The following is a 26,966-nucleotide window of genomic DNA, read 5'->3' on the forward strand; positions in this document are numbered from 1 at the left end:
TGAAATCCCAGGAGCCTATGGAACTATATCATAAAATGATAATAATAAGAAGAAGAATAAATCACTAATAATAAAAAAGAAATGTAAATGGCTCAAACCCGCTCCCTGGATGCCTACTTGACAACCTTGTTTTGAAAGCCTGATGCTGTTAACAAACTTGAGCTATTGTTCATCAGTCAGTAGTCCACATGTGCTATTATGGGCTCTGTGTACCAAGTCCATTACTGCAGGACAGCAAACAGTAATCAATCAGATTTTAGGGATTAAAATGTGGGTTTCTGTCTATCACAACCTGAGTGCAAAAGAGGAATAACACTTTTAATTCAGAGTTGTAAAGTGTGTGTATAAATGGCTTTCTGTAGAAAAAAATCAATTAGTTTGTAGCTCAAGAACAAGTAAGCATTAACTAGACTAAGGAGAGAGGAATAAATTAATGGAGATTTCTGGACTGACAATTCAAAGGGCCATAAATGAAATGAGTACTTTCGAGAAGCTTAAAGTTGCTTGTTATACCTGGACTATAGTGCTGGAGGAAAAGTGGAAGGAGGCAGATGTTGAAGGGCTCAGCTCCCAGGAGGCCTAGTGAGGACTGGACTTCATTCTGTGAACTCTGATAAACACTGATGTTCAGAAGTGATGCGATCACATTTACCTCTTTGACAGCCAAAGTGAAATACACCAGCGATGAGATTTGGAGGACACTGTTACAGTTCTTTAAATATTGGTCTGCAGAATAATTAGATGAAATAGCAGAATGATGGACTTGTGATTGTTGAGGGACTAAACTATTGTTACAATATAGGGGAACAGTGTGGTGGGGAGAGGGGAAGAGCGTGGGAAGGTGGAAGAGGAAATCCCTGAGCTTGGAAAGTAAAGAATTAAAACAAATACAAAACAACAACAACACAAAAAAACTAGTTCAACAAGCAAAAAGGAAAAGGTGATAATTTAATCCTTCATTGGGATAAAGGCACAGGTTCAGAAGACAAGGCAATTTAAGAGCCCCGTCAGTTGAGAGAACCAAAGGGAGAAAATTAGAAAAATATTCACCAAATAAACAGATAAAAAGAGGGAGGGGGTGGTGAATGGGGCAAGAAAAGTGAGAGACCAACAGATATGGGATACAGAATGAGGGTGTGATCAGCACGTTAAGCTGTCAGTGCCTGCTCATGTCTGAGAGATTTAACAAAACCTTATTTCTGTTATTTTATCATTTTGTTGAGAGTAGCTTCCAAAAACAGGCTGACTCAGAATCCTGGATTAAGTGATTTGAGATGACAGTGGAAACTGGAGAGAGAGAAGGGGAGTGTCAAGATTAGGTTATGGAAATCTGAGAAGAATAGAGAAGTAAGCATGTTAAATATAGGTATGAAGGAACCATTACCCATTGACAGTCATCTCTCAGTATTCCCATGGCCATGATGAAGGGTGTGCTGCTTAAACTAATTCTATGTATTTCTAATGCTAGAATCAAATGACCAATCCTCTCCCAGTAGTAGAGATATAGATGAAGCTATTGGCAGCCAAATTTTAGGTCCATCAGTAATGCTGCCTACCTCTTGTAGCTGTAAGCTTCATAACAGAATATTGTAGAATTATACATGATGCAAACATTTGACAATAAGAAAATAACTCAGTCATTGGTTTGCATTACACATCTCCAAGCAGACATAAAAACTGGAAGAACCATAGAGCTGCCTACATTTTTTTATGAACAGCCTTAGCTTTGGTTAATGACTCAATAATGAGAAAATGGAAGATAGAACTATATTATAGGAAAATATTTGGTAATCTCAAAGTGTGCTGACAAAAAAAGTTGAATCATCTCAAAGACTGGAATCAAATAAGTCTAATTAGTGAATACTTACAGCTGTGAGAAATTATGTTGCATTGTCATTACTTAGAGTTGGAATCGCAGCTAAAAGGTCCCTGAAAAGCAATGGGTAAGGTAAAAACATCCTCTGAAATATTGAAAGTTCAAAGATTCTTCCAAAATAGTGATCAGTGCTTTTTCTCTGATTAAATTACCCAATATTATTTAATCGTTTATTTTCATTTCGAAATTGTATTTGCCGCTTGTGAACAGTGAGCTTCTTGGTAGCAAGAGCCAGAATTCAGCTTCACCGCCTCCACTCTTAGCCATCAAATGAGAAAATAACTCACTTCTTGGGTAAATAAACTCTTTCCTTTTTAAAATAGTTGCGTGAAGAAAAGGGAAAGAGGTGTTTAGGTAGACCCTGTCAATAATTTCCTTGGCAACCATTAGTTTTCAGAAGAAAGAGAAAGTAGCTAAATTTTATCAGCATATTATAGGAAAATTAACATTATGTAAATTGACAAGAATGACCTTGCTGTTGAGCTGCTATACCAATGACCTTTTACGTATTTTCTTTCATTCTTCACATGAAATCATTTCTTTCCAAACAGATTTGAATTTCACACTGATATTGGAATGTGTTTCCATTTAGGATTTATATTAATTGGGGTAGAGGTAAGCTTCTAAGTACAAGTGTGTGGTACTTTTAGATCTGTTAGTAAAATAATACACACAGAATTAGTATATCAATATCTCTTGTTGAAATAGGGAAAAGCAGAAAGAAGGAGACGTGCCGGGATGCTGAACTGTACCCCCTGGAGGAAACAAAACTCTGTCCATGTGATGTATTTACATCCCAACCTTATGGAAATTGGTCTGACTGCATTCTTCCGGAAACCAGAAGAGAGCCTCCATGGGGACTGCAGGGACAAGGAGACAGCAAAGAATGTGGAGAAGGAGTGCGCTTTCGAGCAATAGTGTGCTCTGACAAAAATGGAAGACCTGTGCATCCCTCCCACTGTAACAGCTCTGGTAAGTGCTAAAATGCAAGGTGAATGATGAAAAGGCTGGCACACAGCTCAGCAGCTTTATCAAGGTCCAGAATCAGAGGCCTGTTGTTGTTTTTTTTTTTTTCTTTAATCATTGTTTTCATTAATATGTTGCCTTTTACAGCCCAGTAGTGATATGGATGGAATGGGGTTCCTTGGTTTGTTTGTTTTGCACCTCATTTTTATTAGCCACATTTATGAAAGTGAGCACAGTTGCTCTACTTCACTGAGAGGGCCAAAGCCCAGTACAAATAAAATGTTTTATGGCGCTGTTTGGCACCCTGATGAAAAATAGAGAAGGCAGCTGACCTTATAGTTTCTTCTGATGTAGTTGTTAAAATACTAATGTAAAAATTGAATTTTGATGTTTTCCAATATGTAGCAGAAATAGACCCAAATAAATGGGGGGAAAGCTATGGAAATAAAATGATAAATCTTGGAGAGTCTTCTGAATTACTATCCAGGTAGATGCCTACTTTTTATCAAACCTAACATGGGGTAATTAGAAAAATATATGGGGTGAACAGAGATAGAAATCAAAACTAAGCTGGTGGCAGAAGCTAAGACTGATGATTGTGGTGGGGATTATAAATTTTCTCCTTTTTCTATGCCTTAAAAATACATGTGTTGATTTTACTTTTTGATTCAATAATTTATTTTGTTTGAGTGAAAGAGGTAGGCAGATGTATGTCATCTGCTAACTAGCTCCCCAGATTCTTGCATAATGGCTGAGACGGGCAAGGCCCAGGCTTGAAGCTAAAAACTTAATCCAGATCTTCTACATGGGAGGTAGAAACCCAATAACGTGACCCATCATTGCCTCCTCCACGGGTACACAGTTCAGTAGGAAGCTGAGTAGAGGAATCATGAGTAGAGGAAGGACCCAATCCCATGCACTAAACATGAGAGGTAGACATCCCCACAGAGTACTGTCATACCAAGCTTCTACTTTGTGTCTAAGTATGTGTGTGTGTACTTGAGAGAGGTGCAGAAACAGAGAAGGAAATGATAATGAAAGAACCCAACTCTGCTTGATATTTGCTAAATTCTAGCATAGACTAGGAATAATACAATGGTGAAAGCCAAAGTTAGAAGACAGGAATTTAATCTGAGTCTCCTGTGGGGATTTCAAAGACTGTAGTTGTTTCATCGGCCACAGTAGCCTCCAGGAATCTACATAAGCAGGATGTCAGTCATCAGCCAGACACAAATATTACATTGAATTACTTGAGTATGGGATGCTGACGTGCCAACCAGTGTCTTCACCAGGACAACTACATAATGCTAGATTTCTGTAAAGAGGAATTTTGCAGAACAGTATGTAGTTATTTTCTATTTTAGAAACCTTCAAGGCAGATGGAGAGAATTTGATTTTTAGTCATCTAGGTTTTAGGCGATAATATATATCTTCTCAATAGAACAAGAAATGGAAAATTGAGTTCAGTTCCAATATACAAGTTAGGCAACTGGAAGTTCTTCTTTGCCAGTATGCTAACTCATTGTTTTTTTTTTAAAGATTTGTTTATATTTCACTGAAAATCAGATTTACAGAAAGAGAGAGAGAGAGAGAGAGAGAGAGAGAGAGAGAAGATCTTTAATGTGCTGGTTCACTACCCAAATGGCTGCAATGGCCAGAGCTGAGCATAGCTGGTCTGAAACCAGGATTAGAAGCTTCCTCTGGGGGTCCCACATAGGTACAATGCCCCAAGGACTTGATTCATCTGCTGCTGCTTTCCCAAACCATAAGCAGGAAACTGGATGAGAAGTGGAGCAGGGCACATGAATCAAAACCCATATGGGATTCCAACACCACAGGTGGAAGGTTAGAATGCTACTTCCTTGGGCCAGCCCTAGTTAGCTCATCTTTACTTAAATTATTCCAATATCATTACATGAATTCAAAGTTTAATGATTGAAGAAAAAAACAATTATTGTTCCAGGCTTGCTTTCTAGGATATCTGTGTAATTGTTTTAAGTGATTTGATTATAAAATCATGAAACACAAACAAAGCAAATAATGGGAATGTTTTAAGGAGGCCACAACTAGGTATCTTTAATCTTCATTTTTCAATTTTGGTGTATATATCGGCGCATTTATTAGTTTATTTGATCAAAACCTATACAATGAATAGCTGCTATGTGCCTGATTGCCTAGGATTTTGTTTGTGCAGTATTGGGGAAACCACAAACACATGAACTTGTTGTAACGGAGGGGTTAGAAAGCAAATAAATGAACAACAACAAGAATGTCAAGTCTTCGTTAGCTCCAAGGATGTTTAACACGAAGTCTTTAGATAGCTTTAAGAGAGGTTCTCTCTGAAGTGACGTTAATTTACGCTGGGAGGGCAAGAAGGCGGCAGCCACATGACCAGTGTAAAAGGAGATCTCTTCAGTGGCGGGATGTCCAGAGCAGGAAGGCCAGGAAGGAGGCCCTGGAGGAAGACAAAGAAATCCCTGTACCTGGAAGAGAATCGGGGAGCTTTTACACAGAGGTATGCACACACACTCAAAATGCTCATGGAACAGGACAATGAAAAGATTTGTCTATTTTGGTGGAAAAGAATGAAGTCTGTTCGTAGTTTTTTTCACAGTGTGTGGGGTTCTCTGAGTTTTTTGAAGAAGGCTCATAGTAGCAATCCTCCTTTTGTTACGGACAGACTGAAGAACAGATTCATGACTCAGTCTGGTTTTCCTAGAACAGTACATGTTTTGCCCTGTTTGGCCCTTCTGTAAATGTTGGTTTCTGTTTGTGTTGGGACGGCACAGGTGGGGTTCTCCTGGATGACCCCTGGGACTCTTCCTACTTAGGATCAGTATTCCTGTTGCTGTAACAGCCTGTGTACCCCCTGTTATATCCGTGGGTGTAGGAACACAACCCAGCATGCTCTGAATGAAGTATTCTAATGGTTTCCACGGTGGAGAGGATTCAAACAAATTCCAGGAAATGACAGCCAAGGGGACAGATATTAAAAATGCCCTTAGTGAAAATAAAGAAACTTCGTAAAATGTCTGTGTCTTGTCAACCATGTTGGTTCCTATAACTGCCATCAACACCTCATGTCAAAGGGCAAGGTTTATTTCCATCTGCACGGTGACAGGTCAGAAGTTGATCAACACTGTCAAGTTTTGGCAACAAAATCGTATGTGCCAAAATTAAGTTATTTGGTCAATATGTTTTAACTGTACTTCTTTACCCTCAATAATTAAGAGGGAGCAGGGGGAAATTCTATATTATTTTCCCTCATTCCTTCTCACCCCTCCTTGGCTGTGGTTTATTCCTTGCTTTATTCAGGTCTGTGTCCAGCAGGCCCTCATGTCAGACCATTCTGACTCCTCTGAGAAATCAGTCCACCTCATCACTTCCCATTCATCTTACATGTCTTTTTTTCACAGTAATTAATCACCAACTTATATGTTAGACATTCACTTTTTAAAAATTATTGCTCGTTTTCATCATATGTCCAATTGGTGGTGGTATTCTAAAAAAGTAGGAAAGACTTACAATTATTAATTTATGTCAGGTTTTCAGCTACTATATGCACAGCGCCTGGAATAGTGTCAGGAAGTAGCAGGCATTCAACTCACAGTTTGGGAGACATGGCTAAACCACCAGATGCCAATGATTTTGCATTTTGAATATCTTCATAATCCAGCTACAACTGGTTTCTCATCCTGTAAGATGTCACATACTTTGGGGCAAAAATTGGTCCTGCTTACATTTTGCTTTATTGCTTTAAACATTCTCAATGTAGATTTCAATTTCTGTGACTGAGCTGAGAACTCACTGAAATGAACAGATAAATCATGTTCATGTCTCCACCCCCAAAGTTACTATAGACTCTGGTTCCTAATCAGATCTCAGTATATGTTCACTTAGTACGTGTATGGAACGACAAGTTTAAATAAGACACAGCATATTCACCCATATAAAAGCTCGTGTGTGTGTGTGTGTGTGTGTGTGTGTAGAGGAGGGTGGGTGTAGGGGGTATGTATGCATAACTGTGTGGAAACAGCCCTTTCTGGTAGGACAAGTGCATGTAACAGAAATGTGTCTGCAGAGAGTCCATCAGTGGAATGTATGAGCAAATACTATGGATAACCTGGCTCTGTTTCGCCTTTCATATACGTTTGGGGTATAATGTTTTTGAATCAATGCAAAAATAAATGCACGCTTTTCTTATTTAATTTCTTTTTTTTCTAATTTACTTATTTTTTATTGGAAATACAAGACAGAGAAAGATCTTCCATCCACTGGTTCACTTCCCAAGTGGCCACGATGGCTAGAGCTGAGCCAACCCACAGCCAGAACCCAGGAGCTTCTTCTGGGTCTCTTATGTGTGGGTGCAGGGTCCCAAAGCTTTGGGCCATCCTCCACTGCTTTTCCAGGCCTTCAAGAAGGGAGTTGGATGGGACTTGGAGCAGCCAGGACACTAACGGGCACCCCGTGGCATCCTGGTGTAAGTTGAGGATTTAGTGTGTAGGCCATTGTGCTGGGCCCAAAACTCACAATTTTCCTAAGTGATCCTGCTGTCACTATGTATATAAACGTAAATTCACCAAAGAATGATGTAGACAAATATTTTATATCTGATTTCAGATAAATTACGATAGATTCTAAGAGGCATTTATCCACTTGATTGTTTCACACAGAAAGAGATATTTTCTATTACACTCTGCTATAATTTAATTAATTTGCTCTCATAAGAATGTATGGATAGTAAAGCAAAATAATAATAACAATAATATAAAGAAACTGATTTATTGAAGGAGTAATACTTTTACATTTCCAATCACGGGAAAATATGAATTTAATACGAATATGTTCCAAAAGTTTATATTACCTGTTTTTTATTGCATTTTATGTAATTAAAATATTTGTATTTTAAGAACATACGCACAAATGTATTTTGGCTAAGCTAGGGAAATGCTCAGGTACTGAATTTTACATCTATTTTAAGTGATTCAAAGAACATTTTTCAAAGTGTCCTCCAAGGCAAACCTTCTGCTGTGTCGTCAACCACACAGAGGCAACAATGTAATGATACCCTGCCCTCGCAGAAAAAATGGCAGCGTATTATTATTCGTCTGTGATTGTTGCCAACACATCCCTTTTCAAAACTTCAGCATCTTTCTATTTCCTGAGACATTGAAAGACTTTTCAAATACCACTTGAAGAAGAATAATAGGGCCTGGGCCAAGGAAATTTAAACCTGCCAAGATGACGAATATGTTTCTATGTTTTTCCCATTTAGATGTTGCCTCTTGCTGTTTTCTGCTTGTTTGCTTTAAGATGATTGTTGTATAAAACTCCTGTAGGTGCGACTGTTTAGAGATGTGCCTCTCTACCCATCTTTCTCCATCCTTCTTCGTGCCCTTTTGTATATTTACTGCTGTAACTGCCCATCTATTGCCAACGTGTAGTCCTTCCTCTTACCACACTTTTCTAAATTGCAATGCAAGGAATCATCCCCCGAGGGCGGAGCTGATCATCACTCTCAGATTTTAACCTTCAGTGACTATGCACTGCCCAGTCCCTTTAGCATGAAGTACAAGGTCCTTCGGGATTTTAATCCCTAAAACCTCATCCTGCATCTTCCCTACTGATCTCTAGCAATTTAAGTGTCCTTGCATACTTCAATACATAATATTCACCCGTAGTAGGCATTTAAATTTCATGGGGGTACACTCTTCTCCCTCTGTAATTCTCTAAGTGACCTCTGATACCTTCTGTATTTCTGTTAGAATGCCACCCTTTCTGAAAAGTCACAGCCAGTGTTGCTGGGCAGCCTTCCTCAGGCTTGCCTTAGGGCTTACCAAAAGCCAAGCATACCTGCTTTATGCCCTTCAGCAGTTTGTGCATCATGAATCCCAGCTCTTGGGTTTTTGCTGTCTGATTATTGGTCGATCCCGATAGAATATGGGCTCCTTCATAGAGTTAACTGCATAAACTTCATCCTGAATACCTGCACAGGTGTGAGAATATCATGTAGACTCTATCACTGTTAAAACATAAACTATCAATTGTGTGTATGTGTGAGTTATCTCAGTATGCATCCATGTCAATACCCTAGGGCAACTCTCATAAACCCTCAAGCTTGTTAGCTTACAACAAAGCATGTTTACCTGTTCAATGTATGAAAGGTCAGACTCAAATTTAACTGGTTCAAAATGAGGATGTAGTCAAAGGCACGCTTATTCCAAATGCTTCAGAGGAGAATATTTGTTGCAGCTGTCTGCGAATTTTAGTGCTGCATTTCTTGCTTGTCTGGGATCATGACCACTTTTTGTGACTTCAGAGCAGTACAACAGCATCCGTGGCTCTTACTGTCCTTTCTCTGTGCAGGGCTTCTCCACCTGTCTCTCATGAGGGCACACAAAAAAACCCAGCATAACCCCTTCATGCAACATATTTACTTTTTGTCACATTTGCCAGGAGTTTTAAATTTTTATTTATTTATTCCCTTGAGAAGCATGGAAACAACGAAGGAGATTTTGAGAGAAAAGTAAGTGAGTCATAGAGAGCAAATACTCCCTTTCACTGGATCTCTCCCTGAAGGCTTACAATGGCCAGGACTGTGGCTGGGCCATGCTAAAACAAGGATCCCAGAAGCAAATTCAGGTCACCCACAGGGTGGCAGAAGCTCAATCCTTTCAGACCCCATTACCACCCGCCTCCTATATTATCAGGAAAGAACAATCAAGAAACCTGGAATTCAAATGTAGGCACTCTGAAGTGAGATAGGAAACTCCTGCCTGATGCCTAAACCTTGTGTGAGATACGGTGGCATTCACGATTGCAGGGCTCAAGATTGGTGTCAATGTGGAAGTCAACAGTCAGTTGACTGGAAGGATGTCGTAATTTAAAAGCTCATAGCTAAGATGTGGAACCTTAAAAAGAATTGGAAACTTCCCTCAAATGGTGAAGATATTTTCATAGTACTATTTTCTTTTCTTTTTTTTTCATATATACAATGTCTTCACAGGGAAATTTTACAGACAAAATTCTGTCGGTTAAATGTGGAAAGTAAATGGCAGTTTTGAGTGTGTCCTTGAACAGTAACATAGACTCTCTATTTCCTGTCATTTTTTAAAAACATGTAGGGTACCTCCCTTTGGAATCATAAGTTGGCTTTATCATGTTTGCTTGTGTGATATATTCTAACTTCACCCTATTTAACAATTTTTGAGGAAAACTATTCCTTTGAGGCATCATAGATAATTATTTTATTAAAACATTTTAATATACATTCAATTCAATTTTGTAAAAATTATGTTTTATTCTTTTAAGGATTGTGATGGGATTCTTGAGTAAGCCACTGGAAATTGTAAATATGCATACTATACTTTTAGTAGCTATTAACATATCATATAGTTCAATTAAAATTGGAAACAATCCTTCCTTTTAAAAAAAATACCAATAAAAACTCATGAGTCTAAGAACTCAGCTTATGGTTGGTTTGTTTGTTCAGCATGTACTAGTAACATCTCATTTGAAAAAAAGTCTCTTAGTGACTCATGTGTTCTAAAACTCATGAGGTATTCAATGGGGCAGTAGTTAAATTTGCTTCTACACTTGTTTATATAACAGACATCAGTGTAATATCTAGCTAATCAGGTACCTTTCATAGGAAATTATCTAAAGGTTAATTAACCAAAATCACTACAGTTTGTGTTTTAATTTGTTTCTGTAGAGAGAGAAAGGATAAACTAAATAAGAGAAGACAAGTTTGGAGAATGTGGGTTAAAAGTATCTTATTTAAGAACTCAAAGAACTCATGCTAAAGAAAATTGAGTAATGTTTGCATCTGATTTTTTAAAAAAATATTTACTTCAAAGATTTACAGAGAGAAGGAGAGGCAGAGAGAAAGATCTTCCATTCACTGGTTTACACCCCAAGTGGCTGCAACAGCCAGAGCTGAGCTGACCTGAAGCCAGGACCCAGGTGCTTCTTCTGGGTCTCCTGGATGGGCACAGAGTCCCAAGCCTTTGGGCCATCCACTACAGTTTTCCCAGGATACAAGCAGAAAGCTGAATGGGAAGTGGAGCAGTTGTGACATGAACCAGAGCCCATATGTGACCCTAGGAATGCAAAGTGAGGACATTTAACCACTGGGTTACCAGGCTGGGCCTGTGCCTCTGCTTTTTCACAGACTCACGTGTACCAGAGCTCTATGATGAATTTTTATGATGGAATTGCTAGGGTGTATATAAACATAATAATAACCTCCTTGAGTTTACAAGCTATGATTGATGTAATCTTAAAGATATGTAGAAACTTAAATGTTAAAAAAAATTGAAATTATCCTGAGAAATGTCAGCAATGACCTGCATAACTCAGATTTAAGCCAGTGGTTTGCAATATTTAGTATAGTGACACTTTTATTCAGTAGTGTTACCTGGAGTTTCCCCATCAGAATAGGAAAAGGCAGTTGCGGGGATAAAATTATCCACCCAGAGATGGGAGAAACCTTACCTGTCCAGTGACTCTTCAAACACCAAGTGCCCCAATTCTGCTGCTTTGAAAAGTAGGCACAATGTTTCTTTTAGAAGATAGCATGGGGCCTGGCACAATGGGGCCTCATTCAGTTGGTTAATCCTCTCCTTGCAAAGCACCAGGATCCCATAACAGCATGGGTTTGCATTTCCACTTCTCTACTTTCCATTCAACTCCTTGTTTATGACATAGGAAAGCAAAGATGGCTCAAAAACTTGGGCCCTCACTCATGTGGGAGACACAGAGGAGACTCTTGACTCCCAATTTTGAATCAACTCAACACCAGCCATTGCAGCACTTGGGGAGTGAACCAACAGGTGGAAAATCTTTCTGTCTGTCTCTCCTTCTCTTTGTGGATCTATCTTTCCAATAAAAACAAATAGATCTTAAAAAAAGAGAGATGATAGTGAGATCTGCCGGGTTGAGGCTAGATGAAATGAAATTAGAAGTCCAGCAACCAACCAAGGAGGATGCCAGTCATGTTTGGGCACAAAAAAAGGCAGAGCCAACGAAGTGGAGGGTGTTGGGAGAGAAGATATTGTCTGTGATTTGGGTGGTACAGAAATGGGGTGGAATTAGGAATGAATTTGAGAACTGTATTGGGAATGGGGGGAAAATCCACCAGCGTTAAAAAAAAATGTGCTCACACGCCAAGTAATTTCAAGTTACTTTCAGTATTATGAAGAGAAGGATCAGAGTGATATGGGAGGACAAAGAGTGTTCAGTGCAGCTGTAATAGAAACAAAACAAACACTGTTGCAACCACAGTAGATGCATCTCTTCAAAAATAAGAATTTAAAACTTGCACTATTGCATTATGTTTTCTGACTGTGCTTGGGAAATTTTAATATTCCTTTTGTGAATGTTTTGCAAACCATCTTAAATAAATCTTGATAGATGACAATACATAAAATGCATGATATAATTCCCTAAGCGATAATTGAGGCATTTGTAGTTTGCAATAAAAATTAATACACTGAAGTTGGTTTTTGAGGAACTGCTATAAAGTTTTTTATCTAAATATAGGTTTATAAGTGCACTTTGGGTACCATAAAGTAGAAATGTGTTTCTACCAGTCTTCCCTCATATATCCCTAGTTGCATATCATTTTTTTAACTTAAGAGCATCTATGTATTAACTATGGCATCCATTGTATTAGGTATAACTCATCACCAAATTTGAAAAGCATGCCATCTGTGTCTTTATCCAAGGTTTTAATCAAAAGCCTGAATAAAATAAGTCAAACATTTCCCCCTCAGCATTCAGTTATAAAAAGGTATCTCTGAAGATGGTGCTGGTCCATTAATCTGCATCGTATGGATAACTATGCAAATTCATCCATCTGTGTGCAGTTATTTACAATGTAGGCGGGGTGGGGAATGTTTGCCAGACACCTTTCTGCCTGAAGCATCATCATCTTCCTTTATCCGTCTGGTAAGTCCATCGAAAAGGACTAAGGTCTGAATTGATCTGAGTGAGCTGGTTGACACCTGGTACCCATTTCCTTATTAAAATACTCACAAATTCTTTAATAGCATATTGATAAGTTTCTGTCAGAAGCAGACAGTACTATCGTTTTGGCTAATTTCCTGGCACAGTGTTCTGGCAAGGGCAAGTTACACCACATTGAGGAGCAATGGTTCTTTTATAAGCTCATGATTCTTTTGGGGGCAGTGCTATTCAGCAGGCTTACATAATAGTGTAGGCATATACTGTGGAATAGGTTTTCCATATTAATTTGACATCAACATTTGCTTCACTTTGTTCTTTTTCTATATTTTGAACGTTGATTTTTTGGTAATGACTAAGATTATTGTTTCTTAAGTTATTTACTATATTCCCCTTAGTGTGACTTGAATCTTCTCTAGTCTTAATTTAGATCTTGTTCTAAGTTTCCAATGTTTACCTGTCCATTTACCTTCTTAATTCTTCAAATTTCACTAAAAATAAAATAGATTGTGTTAGCTACAAAGAATATTTTCTTCCTTTAAAACACACTTAATAATTTGCCAAGAGCCCTGATTATTTCCCTAAATAAAACAAAAAAGTCACTCAATCTGATATACTTCAGTTGAATCCATTTTGCTGCAATTAATAGAATTTCATTATTTTGATAGCTGAATAATATGCCACAGTGAATATATACCACATATTCTTTACCCAGTCATCTTAGAATGGAAGCCTTAATAGATTTCAGATTTTGCCTGTTGTTAATAGTGCTGCTGTAAATGTGGTTGTGTAGGTATCTTTAGTACATCCCCGTATGTTTTCATTATATACTCAGTAGCAGGATAGTTGCATCATATGGCATGTCTGTTTTAAAGAAATCACACTGCTTACCATAGCAGCTGCACTAATTTATCTATCACCAAAACTGTTCACTTTTTTCCACATCTTTGCCAGCAGTCCTTACTCTCTCTGTTTTGAGTTTTAGCTTTTCGGACAGGAATGAAGTGATATAACATTGTTACTTTGATCTGCATGTCCCAAGTGGCTTGTGCTGTTGAGCATTTTTTCACATATTTCTTGGCCATTTTTATTTCCTTTTGATATCTGTATTTTGAAGACTTTTGCCCATTTCTTAACTGGTTTTGTTGGCTTGTGTTGTTGAAATTATTAAGTTCCATATTGATTAATCCTTGTGTGGATAGATAGCAACTTTCTCTATTCTGGTGCATGTCTCTTTACTCCATATGCCATGCAAAAGCTTCTGAGTTTGACGTATTCCTGTTTGTTGAGTTTTGCTTGTGGTACCTGTCCTTTGGGGGTCTTATTCAAGAAGTCAGTCCCTACATCAAAGCTTTTCAGTGTTTCCCCTATGCTTTCTTCCAACACCTTCATCATTTCTGGTGTGTTTCTTTAAGAATCATTTATTTTTATTGGAAAGGGACATCCAATTTTCAGAGAGAAGGAAAGACAGGAAAGATCTTCTATTCGCTGGTTCTTTCCCCAAATGACTGCAGTGGCCAGAGTCGTGACAATCTGGAGCCAGGAGCAAGGAGCATTAAGCTTCTTCTGGATCTCCTGCATGGGTACAGGGATGCAAGGCTTTGGGCCATCCTTGACTGCTTTCCCAGGCCACAGGCAGGGAGCTAGATGGGAAGTGGAGCTGCGGGGATTCCAAATCAGTGCTCATTTTGCATTAAGCACTTGTAAGGTGAGGAGTTAGCCATTGAGCTGTCACACTGACCCATAAGCTTTGGTTTCAGTTTACATCTTTGATCCATTTTGAGTTGATTTTTGTGCATGGTAAGAGATATAGACCTAATATTATTATTCTATATATATACTTTTAGCTTCGTAAGCAGCATTTGCTCAAGGGATTATACTTATATGGCATAAGTGTTTTTTTTTTTTTTGTCAATCAATTGATTGCATGGATGTAGATTACTTATTCTGATCTGCTGATCTTTGTGTTGGTTTTTATACCAGTATCAAGCTGTTTTAATTATTGTGCTTTTGTAGTATGTATTCAAGCTAGATACTGTGATGCCTACAGTTTGATTTTTCTCACTCCCGTTTGTTTTGGATATTCTAATTCATTTGTGATTCCAAAGGAATATTTAAATTGCTTTTTTCTAAATCTGTAAAGAATTTAATTAATATTTTGATTGGAGTTCATTGAGTGTATACTTCAGTTTAGGTAGTATAGACATTTCATTGATATTGATTCATCTAATTCATGAGCAAGGACTATCCATGTGTCCTTGATGATGCCTTTCATCAATGTTTGGTAATTTTCTTTGTGAAATATCTCACTCACTGGTTAAGTTTATTCCTAAATATTTAATTTTTTGTGGCTATTATGAATGAGATTTCCTTCTGCAGCTTTTTTTTTCTGTAAGTCCATCATTAACATATAAAAGCTCCTCTTTCTTGCATGTTTATTTTGTAGCCTGCAAATTTGCTGACTTAGATAATTGATTCTGGTTTTTTGGTGGAAAGTAGATATGTTTTTTTTCATATATACTACCATGCTATCTGCAAACGTGGCTTATAGTTTTTCTGATTTTAAGACCCCGTTTTTTGTCTCCACCCTAATTGTTCTTGCTAAAACTTCCAGTACTAAATTGATTTAAAGTCTCTAATCAACAACTGCTCCTGCTTATTTTTGGTCCCTATTTGCTTGGTATATATTTTTCTAGCTCTTCATTTTTGGTCTCTGTGTATTTTTTTGTGAAGTAAGTCTCTTGTAGGCAACACTGAATAGTTGTAATATTTTTTTTAATGCATTCAATCAATCTAAGTGTTTTGGTTCCAGAAGTTAATCCATTTACATTCAATGTTATTAATAAATAATAACTAATATTTTATGGGTTGAATACTAATTCTGTCAGATCTATTGGTTAATTTGATAGTGTCATATGTTTTCATGTTTACTTTTATTGCAGAACATCATTTAGAATTTCAAGTTTTGCCTGATAGTGGTAAATTTTCTCAGTTTTTGTTTGGAAAATACCTTGCTTCTCCCTTGCCTTTCAGGTCTCGCTACAGTGGATAGAATATTTTGGTTGGTTTTTGGTTGCTTGGTTTGTTTACAACCTTGAATGTACCACAGCTATCTTCTGGCCTGTAGGATTTCTGCTGAGACATTCAATGTTAATCTGCTTGCTTTTGCTCTACATGTAACTTGACACTTTTCTCGTTCTACCTTTGGTATTTTCTCCTTGTCTTTAATTTGAAAATTTGCCTTTTTGCCTTGGACAAAATCTTTTATGGTTTAGTCTGCTTGTGGCTTCTTTTCATTTCTTGTGTCTGGCAACCCATGTGTCTGAGACATTTTCAAATTATTGAGCAAATTCTTAATATATTTTCCTTTTCTTAACCTTTAGAAGTACATATATGCTTAATATTTGGTCATATAGTTATATGTCATATTTTACATAGTTTCTTCATTTTCTCTTTCCTCTGTTTTCCGCTGAGTGTTTGTTTCAAAATTCTTCTCCTCTAAGTTAGAATTTTTTCTCCATTTGATCTTTTATGCTGCTGAAGATCTCAGTAGTAGTTTCTATTTCATCAATTGAAGATTTTGTCTCCAAAATTTGTTTGGTCCTTCCTAATGAGTTCTGTCCCCTTCATTCATGTCACTCATTGATTTCTTCATTTATTTCATCCGATTATGTGTATTTTCTTACAGCTCACTGAGTTTCCTTAGAAGTATTATTTTGGGCCTGGCACAGTGAGCTAACAGCTAAAGTCCTTGCCTTTCATGTGCCGGGATCCCATATGGGTGCTGGTTCGTATCCCAGCAGTCCCGCTTTCCATCCAGCTCCCTGCTTGTGGTCTGGGAAAGCAGTTGAGGATGGCCTAAAGCATTGGGATCCTCTACCTGCATGGGAGACCTGGAGGAAGTTCCTGGATCCTGGCTTCATATCAGTCCAGTAGTGGCCCATTGCAGTCACCTGGAGAGTGAACCATCAGATGGAAGATCTTCTCTGTCTCTTCTCTCTGTGTATCTGACTTTGCAAAAAAAATATATAATTCTTTAAAAATATTATTATTTTAATTAATTGTCATTTTGTAGATTTTGTTCAGCACAAGATCTATTTCTATAGAATCATTGTGTCTTTTGGGGATGTCCTGCTACCTTCATGTTCCCTGTTTCCCTATGTTGACATCTGCACATCTGGTGTAGTTTTCACTTTTTCATAAAGGTGGTTTTCTCATGATTTAGCAGAAACTCAGGATGTTGGTCTGCTCTGGTTTATACAATGACCACAGGTATGCGGGAGCTTTTGCTCTGGAGGGCATGTGTCTAGGGTGACGGGATACAGGCAGGATCTTCCCTAGTCCACTGAGCGAATTCTACTGGCACTGAGAAAGTTAGAACTAGTTATACTTGTCATGTTGCAGTATGTGGTGGGGCTCATGCCCCAAGTCTCCTAGGAGGGAGTGGATTTTTTGTCAGCTTCTTCTGATCTTTACTCCCAGTGGCTAAGGTTACCTACACTGTGTCAGTTTGGCCTGTGGAGCTAGTGTCCCAAAGTTCCCACAGTTGCATGATACAGAAGGTCTGTCCTTTTCCTTACCTTGCCCTGATTCTGACTCTTTTTGGGAGGAAGTATACAGAGCCACTGCCTGACTTCACTGCTCCCTGTGGTGCTCCATGGGCATGGGAGAGGGAAGCATGCAGAGTAGCTCTCCTTCTCCAAGTCTCCAGAAGTTTCTCAGACACCAGTCAGCTTCCTAGGAAGGCTTAAAAGTTGGTAGGTGACTGTGGAGGTGGAGTCTGTCTCAGCTACAACTGTGACCTGCATGGTACACAGCAACGTCTTCCTTCGTTGCCATGGTAAGGTGGTGGCTGCCACCTGTCTATGTTGTGGAGCAGCACAACTGTCTTCTCTCCTCTTGTCCTAGAGATCTTTGTTGTTTGTTCATTTCTTCACTGAAAATCTCTCGCTGTCAGAACGTGCGGGTGTGATCCTTCCTTTGTTCTTTTCAAATCCCTGAACAGTTGAAGTTAGTGTGGCTACACCCTCTTCAGCCATCTCAGACCAACTTCCTGTGTCATTGAAATCATCTCCATGAGATTTAAAAACACCTAATACAATGTAAATATTGCTACCTATGTATTGTGTTTTATTGTTAAGTAATAATGACAAGGAAAAGTGTTTCTATTCAGTACAGAAAAATGTCTAGTTTACTAATGGTTTGGGTCTGAGCTTGGTTCCTAGATGTGGGAGCCCCAGACAGGGCAGGGTGACTCTTGTTTTGTTGCATGATGTAACTCATGTGATGTCTATTTTAGGTACCTGAGCAGGGGAGAAAATGACAGCAGCTATTCTGAAGGTCCCTGTAAAACCTTCTTATGTCCTTCTATTTTGTCAAAAGAACAAAGAGGCTTTACCACATGTCATTTTCTGTGGGGTAGTTCATCAAACTGATAACATTTATGGCTATTTTAAATTTCTAACAGTGCAATGAGGAAGCACTGGGCAGCATCAGGTTTTGAGACCCATTAATGAATACATGAGGAGGAGGTGACAAAGAGGACCTTTCTGTTTCAGAAGAAAGATGTGTGATGGCTCGTGGTTCTGTCCTCTATTTACAATTCCCACAGAAACATTCTGTTGCTCTTATGATTTTGTGTTTATTGGTCTGCCAATTCTTCTTCAGAAACCTAGCTTTGGGCCCAGCGTGATGGCGCAGAGGTTAAGGTCCTTGCCTTGCACGCCCGGGATCCATATGGGCGCTGGTTCTAATCCTGGCAGCCCCGCTTCCCATCCATCTCTCTGCCTGTGGCCCGGGAAAGCAGTCCCAATGCTTTGGGACCCTGCACCCGTGTGGGAGACCCGGAAGAGGCTCCTGCCTTCGGATCGGCATAGCATTGGCCGTTGCACTCACTTGGGGAGTGAATCATTGGATGGAAGATCTTCCTCTCTGTCTCTCCTCTCTGTATATCTGCCTTTCCAATAAAAATAAAATAAATCTTTTAAAAAAAATAAACCTAGCTTTGCATTCCCTGCCCTGTTGCACCACCTTCTCTGTGTCTTACAATCAAAATCCCTGTCAGAATATTTGAGTTACTCATCTCTAGTCCCTGCATATCTTCACTTTAAAATAAAACTCCCCACTTCATTGGATGTCCCTCCTTTGCCTTGCATCCCCAATACTATTAACTTCCCTGACATTTAATTCACAACCCTCCAATACACTGTGCACTTGTTTGTATTAGCAAGTGTGTAGTCTGATATATAGATAAGCATCAGTTTATGTAAATGTGATTGTCTAACTTATGTTTTAATTTACATTAATCATGATGAGTCTGCAGATAGTTCATGCAAACATGTGGTATGAAAAGAATTTATGCAGGGGTTTCCAATTTGCTCACCTAAATAAAAATCTTTCAATCTAAATGACCATGAACTGTTTAAAATTCTTTTATTTATCCATACTGTTTTACCTGGTGCATAACAATAGCTAAACTTTTTAAGTATTGATAATATTCTGTACCTTTCTGCAGATGCTCTATTAACTAATTTATTATTAATAGCAGTTTGACATTATTCCCATGTTACAGATCGGGATAGCAAGGAAAGAAATACTAAGAGATTCACATAAGATTGTTCATATTTATTGCCAGAGCTTGTACCAGAACCTCTGTCATAACAGTGTATCAGTTGCGCTATGTGAATTGGTTTATTCTTTCAGCAACATTGTGCAATAGTCCATCTCTTGTTCACACTCATGATTCTCAATTTCTTTTCACTAAGGGTGAATTTTACATCTTTAAGTCTTGGCCATTCACTAACACTGTTATGAATAGTCCTGGAATAGCTTCTTAAAATGTGATGTGATCGCAAGATCACTGGTAAGATGGTATGAATACAATTCAGAAATAACACTAAGTCAAGAACAAAAGGGAGAATGGTACTAACATGTTAGTATTTGATGGTCTGGTCTGGGAAGAGTGTTTTCTTCCTGCAGCTGTTTCCTCTTTTTCTTTCCCATTTTACTCTATGTCTCAAATTGTGTTCTTGGAAACACTTAGAATGTGAGTCTCATAATTGAAATCTAACCCAGAGCCAGAATTTTCTACCTCGGTGGCCTATACATTTTGTCTCTGCATTTGGTATAATCTTATTTTGGATTGGTTTCACCTGGTTATCTCCATTAGCCACAGAGCAAAAATTAATTTGCGTCCTAAAACATCATAATTTGGTGCTGACCCAATTTCCTTGAGTGAAAATATCTGAAAATGTTACCTTACCTTTCTATATTTTTTTCCTGAGTCATTTTTCTGAATATAGAAGGATGGATGAAAATTACATACTAACCCCAAATGGACTAACTTAGCACTCTCGAACCAGAGCTGTCCATCTGTAATGTGCAGCTATTACATTTGCTTCCTCTTAATTAGACAGTTTAAAAATAGGCATGCCAGGGGCCAGCATTGGTGCATAGCAAGTGAAGCCACTGTTTGTGATGGGTTCATTTCATTCCCTAGCTGTTCCCTTTGAATCCGACTCACTGCTAATGGCTTGGGGAAAGGATCTGAATTTGGCCCAACTGCTTGGGCCTCTGCTCCTCACATGGGTGTTGAGTGACCCTAATAGTTTTTGTCTTCAGCCTGTCCCAGTTTGGCAGTTACAGACTTCTGGGAAGTAAACTACAATGTAAAACATTATCTCATTCTCTCTCTCTCTCTCATCCGTTCATTCATTCTCTCTTTCTCATTCATTCTCTCTCTCCCTGCCTCTTCCTCCTCCAACACATACCCTGCTGTGTAACTCTGACTTCCAAATAAAATAACTCTTAAAAAATGTCATGTCAAGTGAAAGGCCTTACTCATCCCTTTGCCCTGGAGCCTAGCCATTGCAGGCAGGAGCTGCTTAGGCAGTCAGCCTAAACAGGTGTTCTTGCTTGTGCCATTCCTGTTTCTTGGCTGTCTCTAAGTGACAGATCATTGCATAGAGACTCTTATAAAGCCAAGATTCTGAAGAACATGTTAAACACTTCCAAAATCTCTCTCTGTTTTGTGGAATTGTTACAACCTATTGAGTGTTTTGTGAACCTTTAAAGGAGCAAAAAAAAAAAAAAAATAGGAAGAATACTGTGAGCCACTTTGAAGAGTTTGGACTTTAGGGAACACAAGAATATCATTAATGAGTTGGAGGGACGGTATTGCATTCCACATAAGTATTCTTCTTTAGTATCTTGTGACTGCATGCCCATGTATAGTGGCCTTCAGGCTCTGTTCAATATTTTCAATAATCCTGCTTTAATTAACATGGAACTGTCAATTGCTGTACACCAAATGTTAATCATTACTGGTTATTCTTGATCAATGCAAAGAAAAACATTCACATAAATAATCTACTTTTCCCTGCATTTCACACATTTGAGCCTTGAAGAAAAAATATTTTGGGAAAGACTCAGGATGTTGAATCTTCTTCTGAATACCTACTTTTTCAAGCTGAGACGGGGCTCCTGTTTTCCTCTTCTCTCCCCTGCACTGACTGTGATAATAGACTCTCTTTGATGGAGAATAATACCAATAGTGCAAAGCCTAACCTCTGGCTTCAGCTCCCCTCATCTATAGGAAGATCCCTTGAAGACATAGTAATTACCTTCTTTTTCGGGGTGAGAAAATTAAGATAGAGTGAGAGTCAATGACAGGCCCAAATGAAAACTGCTAGTAATTAGTAACATGGTTGATTTGGGCCTTGTGTTTCCAATATCTAAGCCCATCTCAACTTCTATCATGGCACTGTGCTTTTGTAGCAGAGATATGTAATTATGCCTCATGAGGTGCTCATTGTGTCTAGCCCTAGTTAGCGTTCCTTTATGGCCCTCATTCTGATGTTATTCAGTGGGCACTGTTATTATCTTCATTTCATGCTTCAGAGATCACAATCATTTTTTGTAAATGTCACAAGAGTAAATATTTTCAAGTTGATGAGTCACGCTCTTGTTGTCACAACTAGTCACTGCTACCATTGCCATGTAAAAGCCCTTATAGACAAGATTTTAATTGGCTGGGGCTCTATCCCATTAATACTGTACTCAACAAAATAGGCAGAAGCAGGATTCGATTTGTAGGCTACATTTTGCCCATCTCTGATATTGGTGATAGAATTGAAGCTTAAAAATGTTAGAAAATTTATGTTGAAGTGGAATATTTCAGGATATAGGACTAGGTCAGCTTAAGGTCAGTGGATGTATTGGTTTGTTTGTTTTAAGATATATTCACTTATTTAAAATAGTTACACAGAGATAGAGAGAGAGGCAGGAATATTGAGAGAGAGAGCGAGAGTGAGAGAGAGAGATCTTCCATCTACTGGTGCATACCCCATGTGGCCATAATGACAGAAACTGGGCTGGTCCAAAGACAGAAGCCCATATCTTCTGAGTCTCCCATATTAGCAGGGAGATGGACTGGAAGTGGAGCAGTCAGGACTTCAAGCAGTGCCATCTGGGATGCTTGTGCTACACGAAACAGCTTTACCTGCTACACTACAATACCAGACTGATGGGTTGGATTCTCACCCCTGTGTTTACACTGGGTAATTTTCATCATAAATTGAATTATACGCACGTACCACACCAAAGATATGTAAGTTCTAGACTCCAGTGATCGTACACTTGACTCTACTTGTAAATAGGATCTTTGCAAATGCAATCAAGTTAGATCAGATCATTCTGGGTTTAGAATGGGTTCTAAATCAGTGATTGGTGTCTGAGTCCTGCCAGCTCCATTTCTGATCCTGCTCTCTGGTAATGTACCTGGAATACAGCAGAGGATGGCCCACTTATTTGCACACAACACACACACACACACACCCTTATACATTCATGAATCACAGAAGAAACATCTTATTCCAAACTTCAGTCTGGTCCAGTGAACAATCACATAGAACATTCATAATTACTCTCTCCCCATTCCCCTTTCTCTTTCTGTGTGTGTGTGTAACTCTGCCATTCAAATAAAAACAGTATTTAGAGAAAAGAAATATAGGGAGAAGGGGAGAAAGCCAGGTGGAGGGGAAGAGACACAGAGAGTGGGTAACTGTAGGATCAAGAGAGAAAATGGTTTACACAGGCTAAAGAACAACAGAAACCACAAGAAATTGGGAAAGGCAAGAATTTTCTCCAGCAAACCTCAAATTAGCACAGCCCAGCCAGCACTTTAAATTCATAGTTTCTGGAATGTACCAGAATGAATTCACACTGCATTAGGAGAAACCAATAAGGGAATAAATTTTCCCTATTTTAAGATATTAATGTTTTTCTCATTTTAAGCTACTAATTTATTATGAGTTCCCTAAGAAGCTAATAAACTAAATTTCTATTGCTTTTTGTTTTTTTTTTTATTTAGAGGAATATTTCTGCTTGCTCTTGAGATTTTTCCTGGCTTATGAAACCCTCTCTCTGTGTAAATTGAGATTATCTATATTCCCCTGACACTTCTCATTAGTATAACTGGAAGATTGCTGGCTATTGGAATTTTCTTAGAGAATACAATTCATCAAATTTTAAGTAAATAAGTCTCTAACTTCACAGCTTCTTCTGTACCATTAGCAGGCATTTCATTAAATATTATTAAATAAAGCCATGAAGTGTGTTTGTCAGAGAAGCATACATGTAAATCTCTTGATTAGATAATGCACGATCCATAAGGAAACAAATTTATTGATAAGTGAAACTAATTCACCGTTACCAGCTTGCTGCATATATTGGGAAGGGGACTCATAGTTAGTTTTATCCCTTGGCAGGAGTTCAGCAGTTTTTACAGTAACTTGCAAGAAGTTAATGTACTGTGAATTCATTTCACTACATTGATTTCTGCATTTGCTCAGTGAAAGATGCAGCACTTGGGCAAAAACAAACTTTTGGAGGTAAATTCTCTTCATCATATAATCCATAATTTGAAATTTATAACAGCTTGTTTCATTGTTCATCAATACAAATCATTGACTCAATGTCCCAACAGGCCAACACATTCAGAACTTAGTCTCATCTCTGAAGTTCATTGTTGTGTGCACATCTTACCAGATTAAGAACCACTGCTTGCTGCTGAGCTCTTTGGAGGAGCTTGGCCCTGAATGAAAAGTATCACCAGCCACCTTTTTTCTGGTTATTTCTGCTGTGACTGCTTTTTCTGATGTCTCTTATTGCCACCTTTAAAAATTAGATTGAAATGCTGGTGCAGTGATATGTGGGACACTGATGCAATAGAAGTCATTTGACCTAGTGAAGCTGACTTCAGGAACCTTTAATGACCTCATCCTTTTTAAAATCCTTACACCTAAATTTGCATTCAAAATTGTGTTTAAGAATACTTCAGTGTATAAGAGGATTTCCAAAGGTTTGTGGAAAGTAGAATTAAATATATATATGTATTTATTATATAAAATTTATATTATATATATATATATATATATTAGGATTCAGCACAATAGCATAGTGGCTAAATCTTCCTCCAAATGTCCTGGAATCCCATATGGGTATCGGTTCGTGTCCTAGCTGTTCCACTTACCACCCAGCTCCCTTCTTGTGGCTTGGGAAAACAGGAGAGGATGGCCCAAATGCCTGGGAACTGTACCTGCGTGGAAGACCTGGAATAAGTTCCTGATGCCTGACTTTGGATAGGCTCAGCTCTGGCTCGGGTCTGGCCATTGCAGCCATTGGGAAGTGAACTAGTGGGCAAAATATCTTTCTCTCTGTCCTTGCTTCTCTCTATAAATCTGAATTTCCAATAAAAATAAATCTTAGAAAGATTAAATATTATTAATTCCATTTTCCATGAACGTTTTAATACCCCATTAATATTTTCAGAGCCCAGACCCTTGGCTGCAACAGGCTTCTCCTGCAGGACGACGGGCTACATGGAGAGTTCCAAATCCCTTCCTGGGGGCAGTGAACTGAGCCTGACTGGGGATTTCTTCATCATCTAGCTTTTCTTATAGTAAAAACAGCCCCAGTATTATTTGTTTTGATATTGCACTTATGAGTAAGCTACTGCCTTTGTTTTAGTATCAGAAGAGGTTGTGGGTTCCGGGGCTCTGGGGGACTGTGAAGGCACAGTTCATTTGAAGAGGTCCAGTGCTTCAGTTTCTGCTGATTGTTTCCTTGAGAACACAGGTGTTCCTGGATCGTCTGCATATTTAGAAGTCAGAATCATGATTTAATGTGAAAATCCCAGTTTTTAACACTTAACCTCAAAGTAAATGTATAGATATAGAACTAAGCCAAGAAATAAGCAAATGATATGCATGTTAATAATAATGAATGCATTCTTGTATCCTAATATTTTCAAACTTCAAAAAATGTACATGAAAGTATAAATAAGCCCTGAAATACATCTGTTTATGATGTGAGATTTAGGCCAGAGTGCCTTTAAAGAATCAACAAATGAAGAAGAAAGAACAGAGGCACACTTTTGCCCAACGTTATATTTCTGATTGCATGGAATACATAGAGCCATTTGTGTAACATTGTTAGCCCCAACTTAACAATTAGGGAATGAGGTTCTATTTAAAAAGCAAATTCACTGGTCATTTTGAAGATAGTAATTCTCATTTATATGGCATATTATTCATGTGTGCATGTCCATGTTAGTTAACTGCTAATAGTAGTGTCATTCTTTCCTTGTATTACTGTCATTATATCTGTTTTCTTTTTTTTTTAAGATTTATTTTATTTTATTGGAAAGGCAGACATACCAGATATACAGAGAAGAGGAGAGACAGAGAGGAAGATCTTCCATCTGATGATTTACTCCCAAAGTGGCCGCAATGTCCAGCGCTGCGCCGATCTGAAGCCAGGACCCAGGAACTTCTTTTTGGTTCTCCCACATGGGTACAAGGTCCCAAAGATTTGGGCCATCCTTGACTGCTTTCCCAGGCCACAAACAGGGAGCTGGATGGGAAGTGGAGCTGCCAGGATTAGAACCGGTGCCCATATGGGATCCCGGCATATTCAAGGCGAGGATCTTTACCATTATGCTATCACACCAGGCCCTATGTGTGTTTTCTTTAAAAGCAGACACTGAGGTAACTATGACTTTTCTTTTGAATTGTGTAGCAATCTCCTGTTACCTCGGGCCGTCTCTTGTTCACTCCAATAGGAAACACATCTACATTAATATCAGAATTCTGTTAATATCCAACCTCTGACTGTTTTTTCTGCGCTCCCAGCATGACCTCCCAGTGCGGGCCCATGTAGGCCTAGCCTCAAACATTCATTTTCTCAAACTCCTACTCATGCGTGAAGGAGTTCTCTGTTGACTTGTGAATACTTGGGGTTGATTCCCGTCTTCTTCATTTGCTTGTGGTCTCTTCATTATCTAGGTTGCCTTATAAATGCATGACAACTTATCAAAAATATGTCTTACTCTAGAGATGATTTATTATTATTTTTGTGAGGCTGTGATTGAGTTTTGCTGTAGGGGATATTATTTTGACAAGTGATGAGCCATGAATGAATTAGAAGAAAGCAATAGGAGACCTGTCATCCAGTTAAGCTGCCATTATGTAGTCCGAGGGAGAGAAAACAAATGTCTAATCTCGCTAGTGCCATCAGACTTGGAAAGACAAAAGTGGACTCAAACAGTAATTGATTTATTGACCCAATACAGAATCACTCACTTTGTCAGTGTTTTTCTAGACTTTAATTTACAATGAAATGATATGGAATGAGAAATCATGGCCAAATCTGAAAAATATTGCCCTATAATTCTTATGCTAAAATATCTTTACAAAATTATGTTCTCTATCAATCACTAACCCCAAAAGCATTAAGAGCATTTTTACCTTGCTGTATAGATTTCAATGTTTTAAAATACTAGTGTGTCATTTATATTGCTTGCTAATATTTTTTCTACAAAATTATACTTTTATGTTTTTTGACCTTTGCAGCATTATTGAGAGTTAGGAAGGAGACATATTGTTCAACTTTTTTTATTCATCCAAGGAAACTTGAACTCCTGAGATTTAATATTTTATCCCAGATCACATAAGGTTAAACCTTGATTTATAATCCATATTGTCCCTGCTTTTTTGAAATAATAAATTATAAATGTTCCTGAAACAAATACAGAGGCTCGACTTTGCAAAGTCACATTCTCATTTGATAACACTGCTTTCAGACTATGCTAACTGCTGAT

The 26,966-nt window shown here is 38.3% G+C and overlaps 1 protein-coding gene across 1 annotated transcript in view; it reads left to right on the forward strand.

Moving 5' to 3' along the window:
• THSD7B (thrombospondin type 1 domain containing 7B) overlaps positions 1–26,966 on the forward strand; it is a 717,619-nt gene that overhangs the window by 493,679 nt on the left and 196,974 nt on the right. The window contains exon 13 of the mRNA XM_040971516.1: positions 2,585–2,848. Within this exon, the coding sequence (XP_040827450.1) occupies positions 2,585–2,848 (264 nt within the window). The remainder of the gene's footprint in view (positions 1–2,584; positions 2,849–26,966) is intronic.

The sequence above is a fragment of the Ochotona curzoniae genome, unplaced genomic scaffold (genome assembly GCF_017591425.1).
Source record: "Ochotona curzoniae isolate NIBS_2020 unplaced genomic scaffold, NIBS_Ocur_1.0 contig_2210, whole genome shotgun sequence".
Classification (NCBI taxonomy): domain Eukaryota; kingdom Metazoa; phylum Chordata; class Mammalia; order Lagomorpha; family Ochotonidae; genus Ochotona; species Ochotona curzoniae.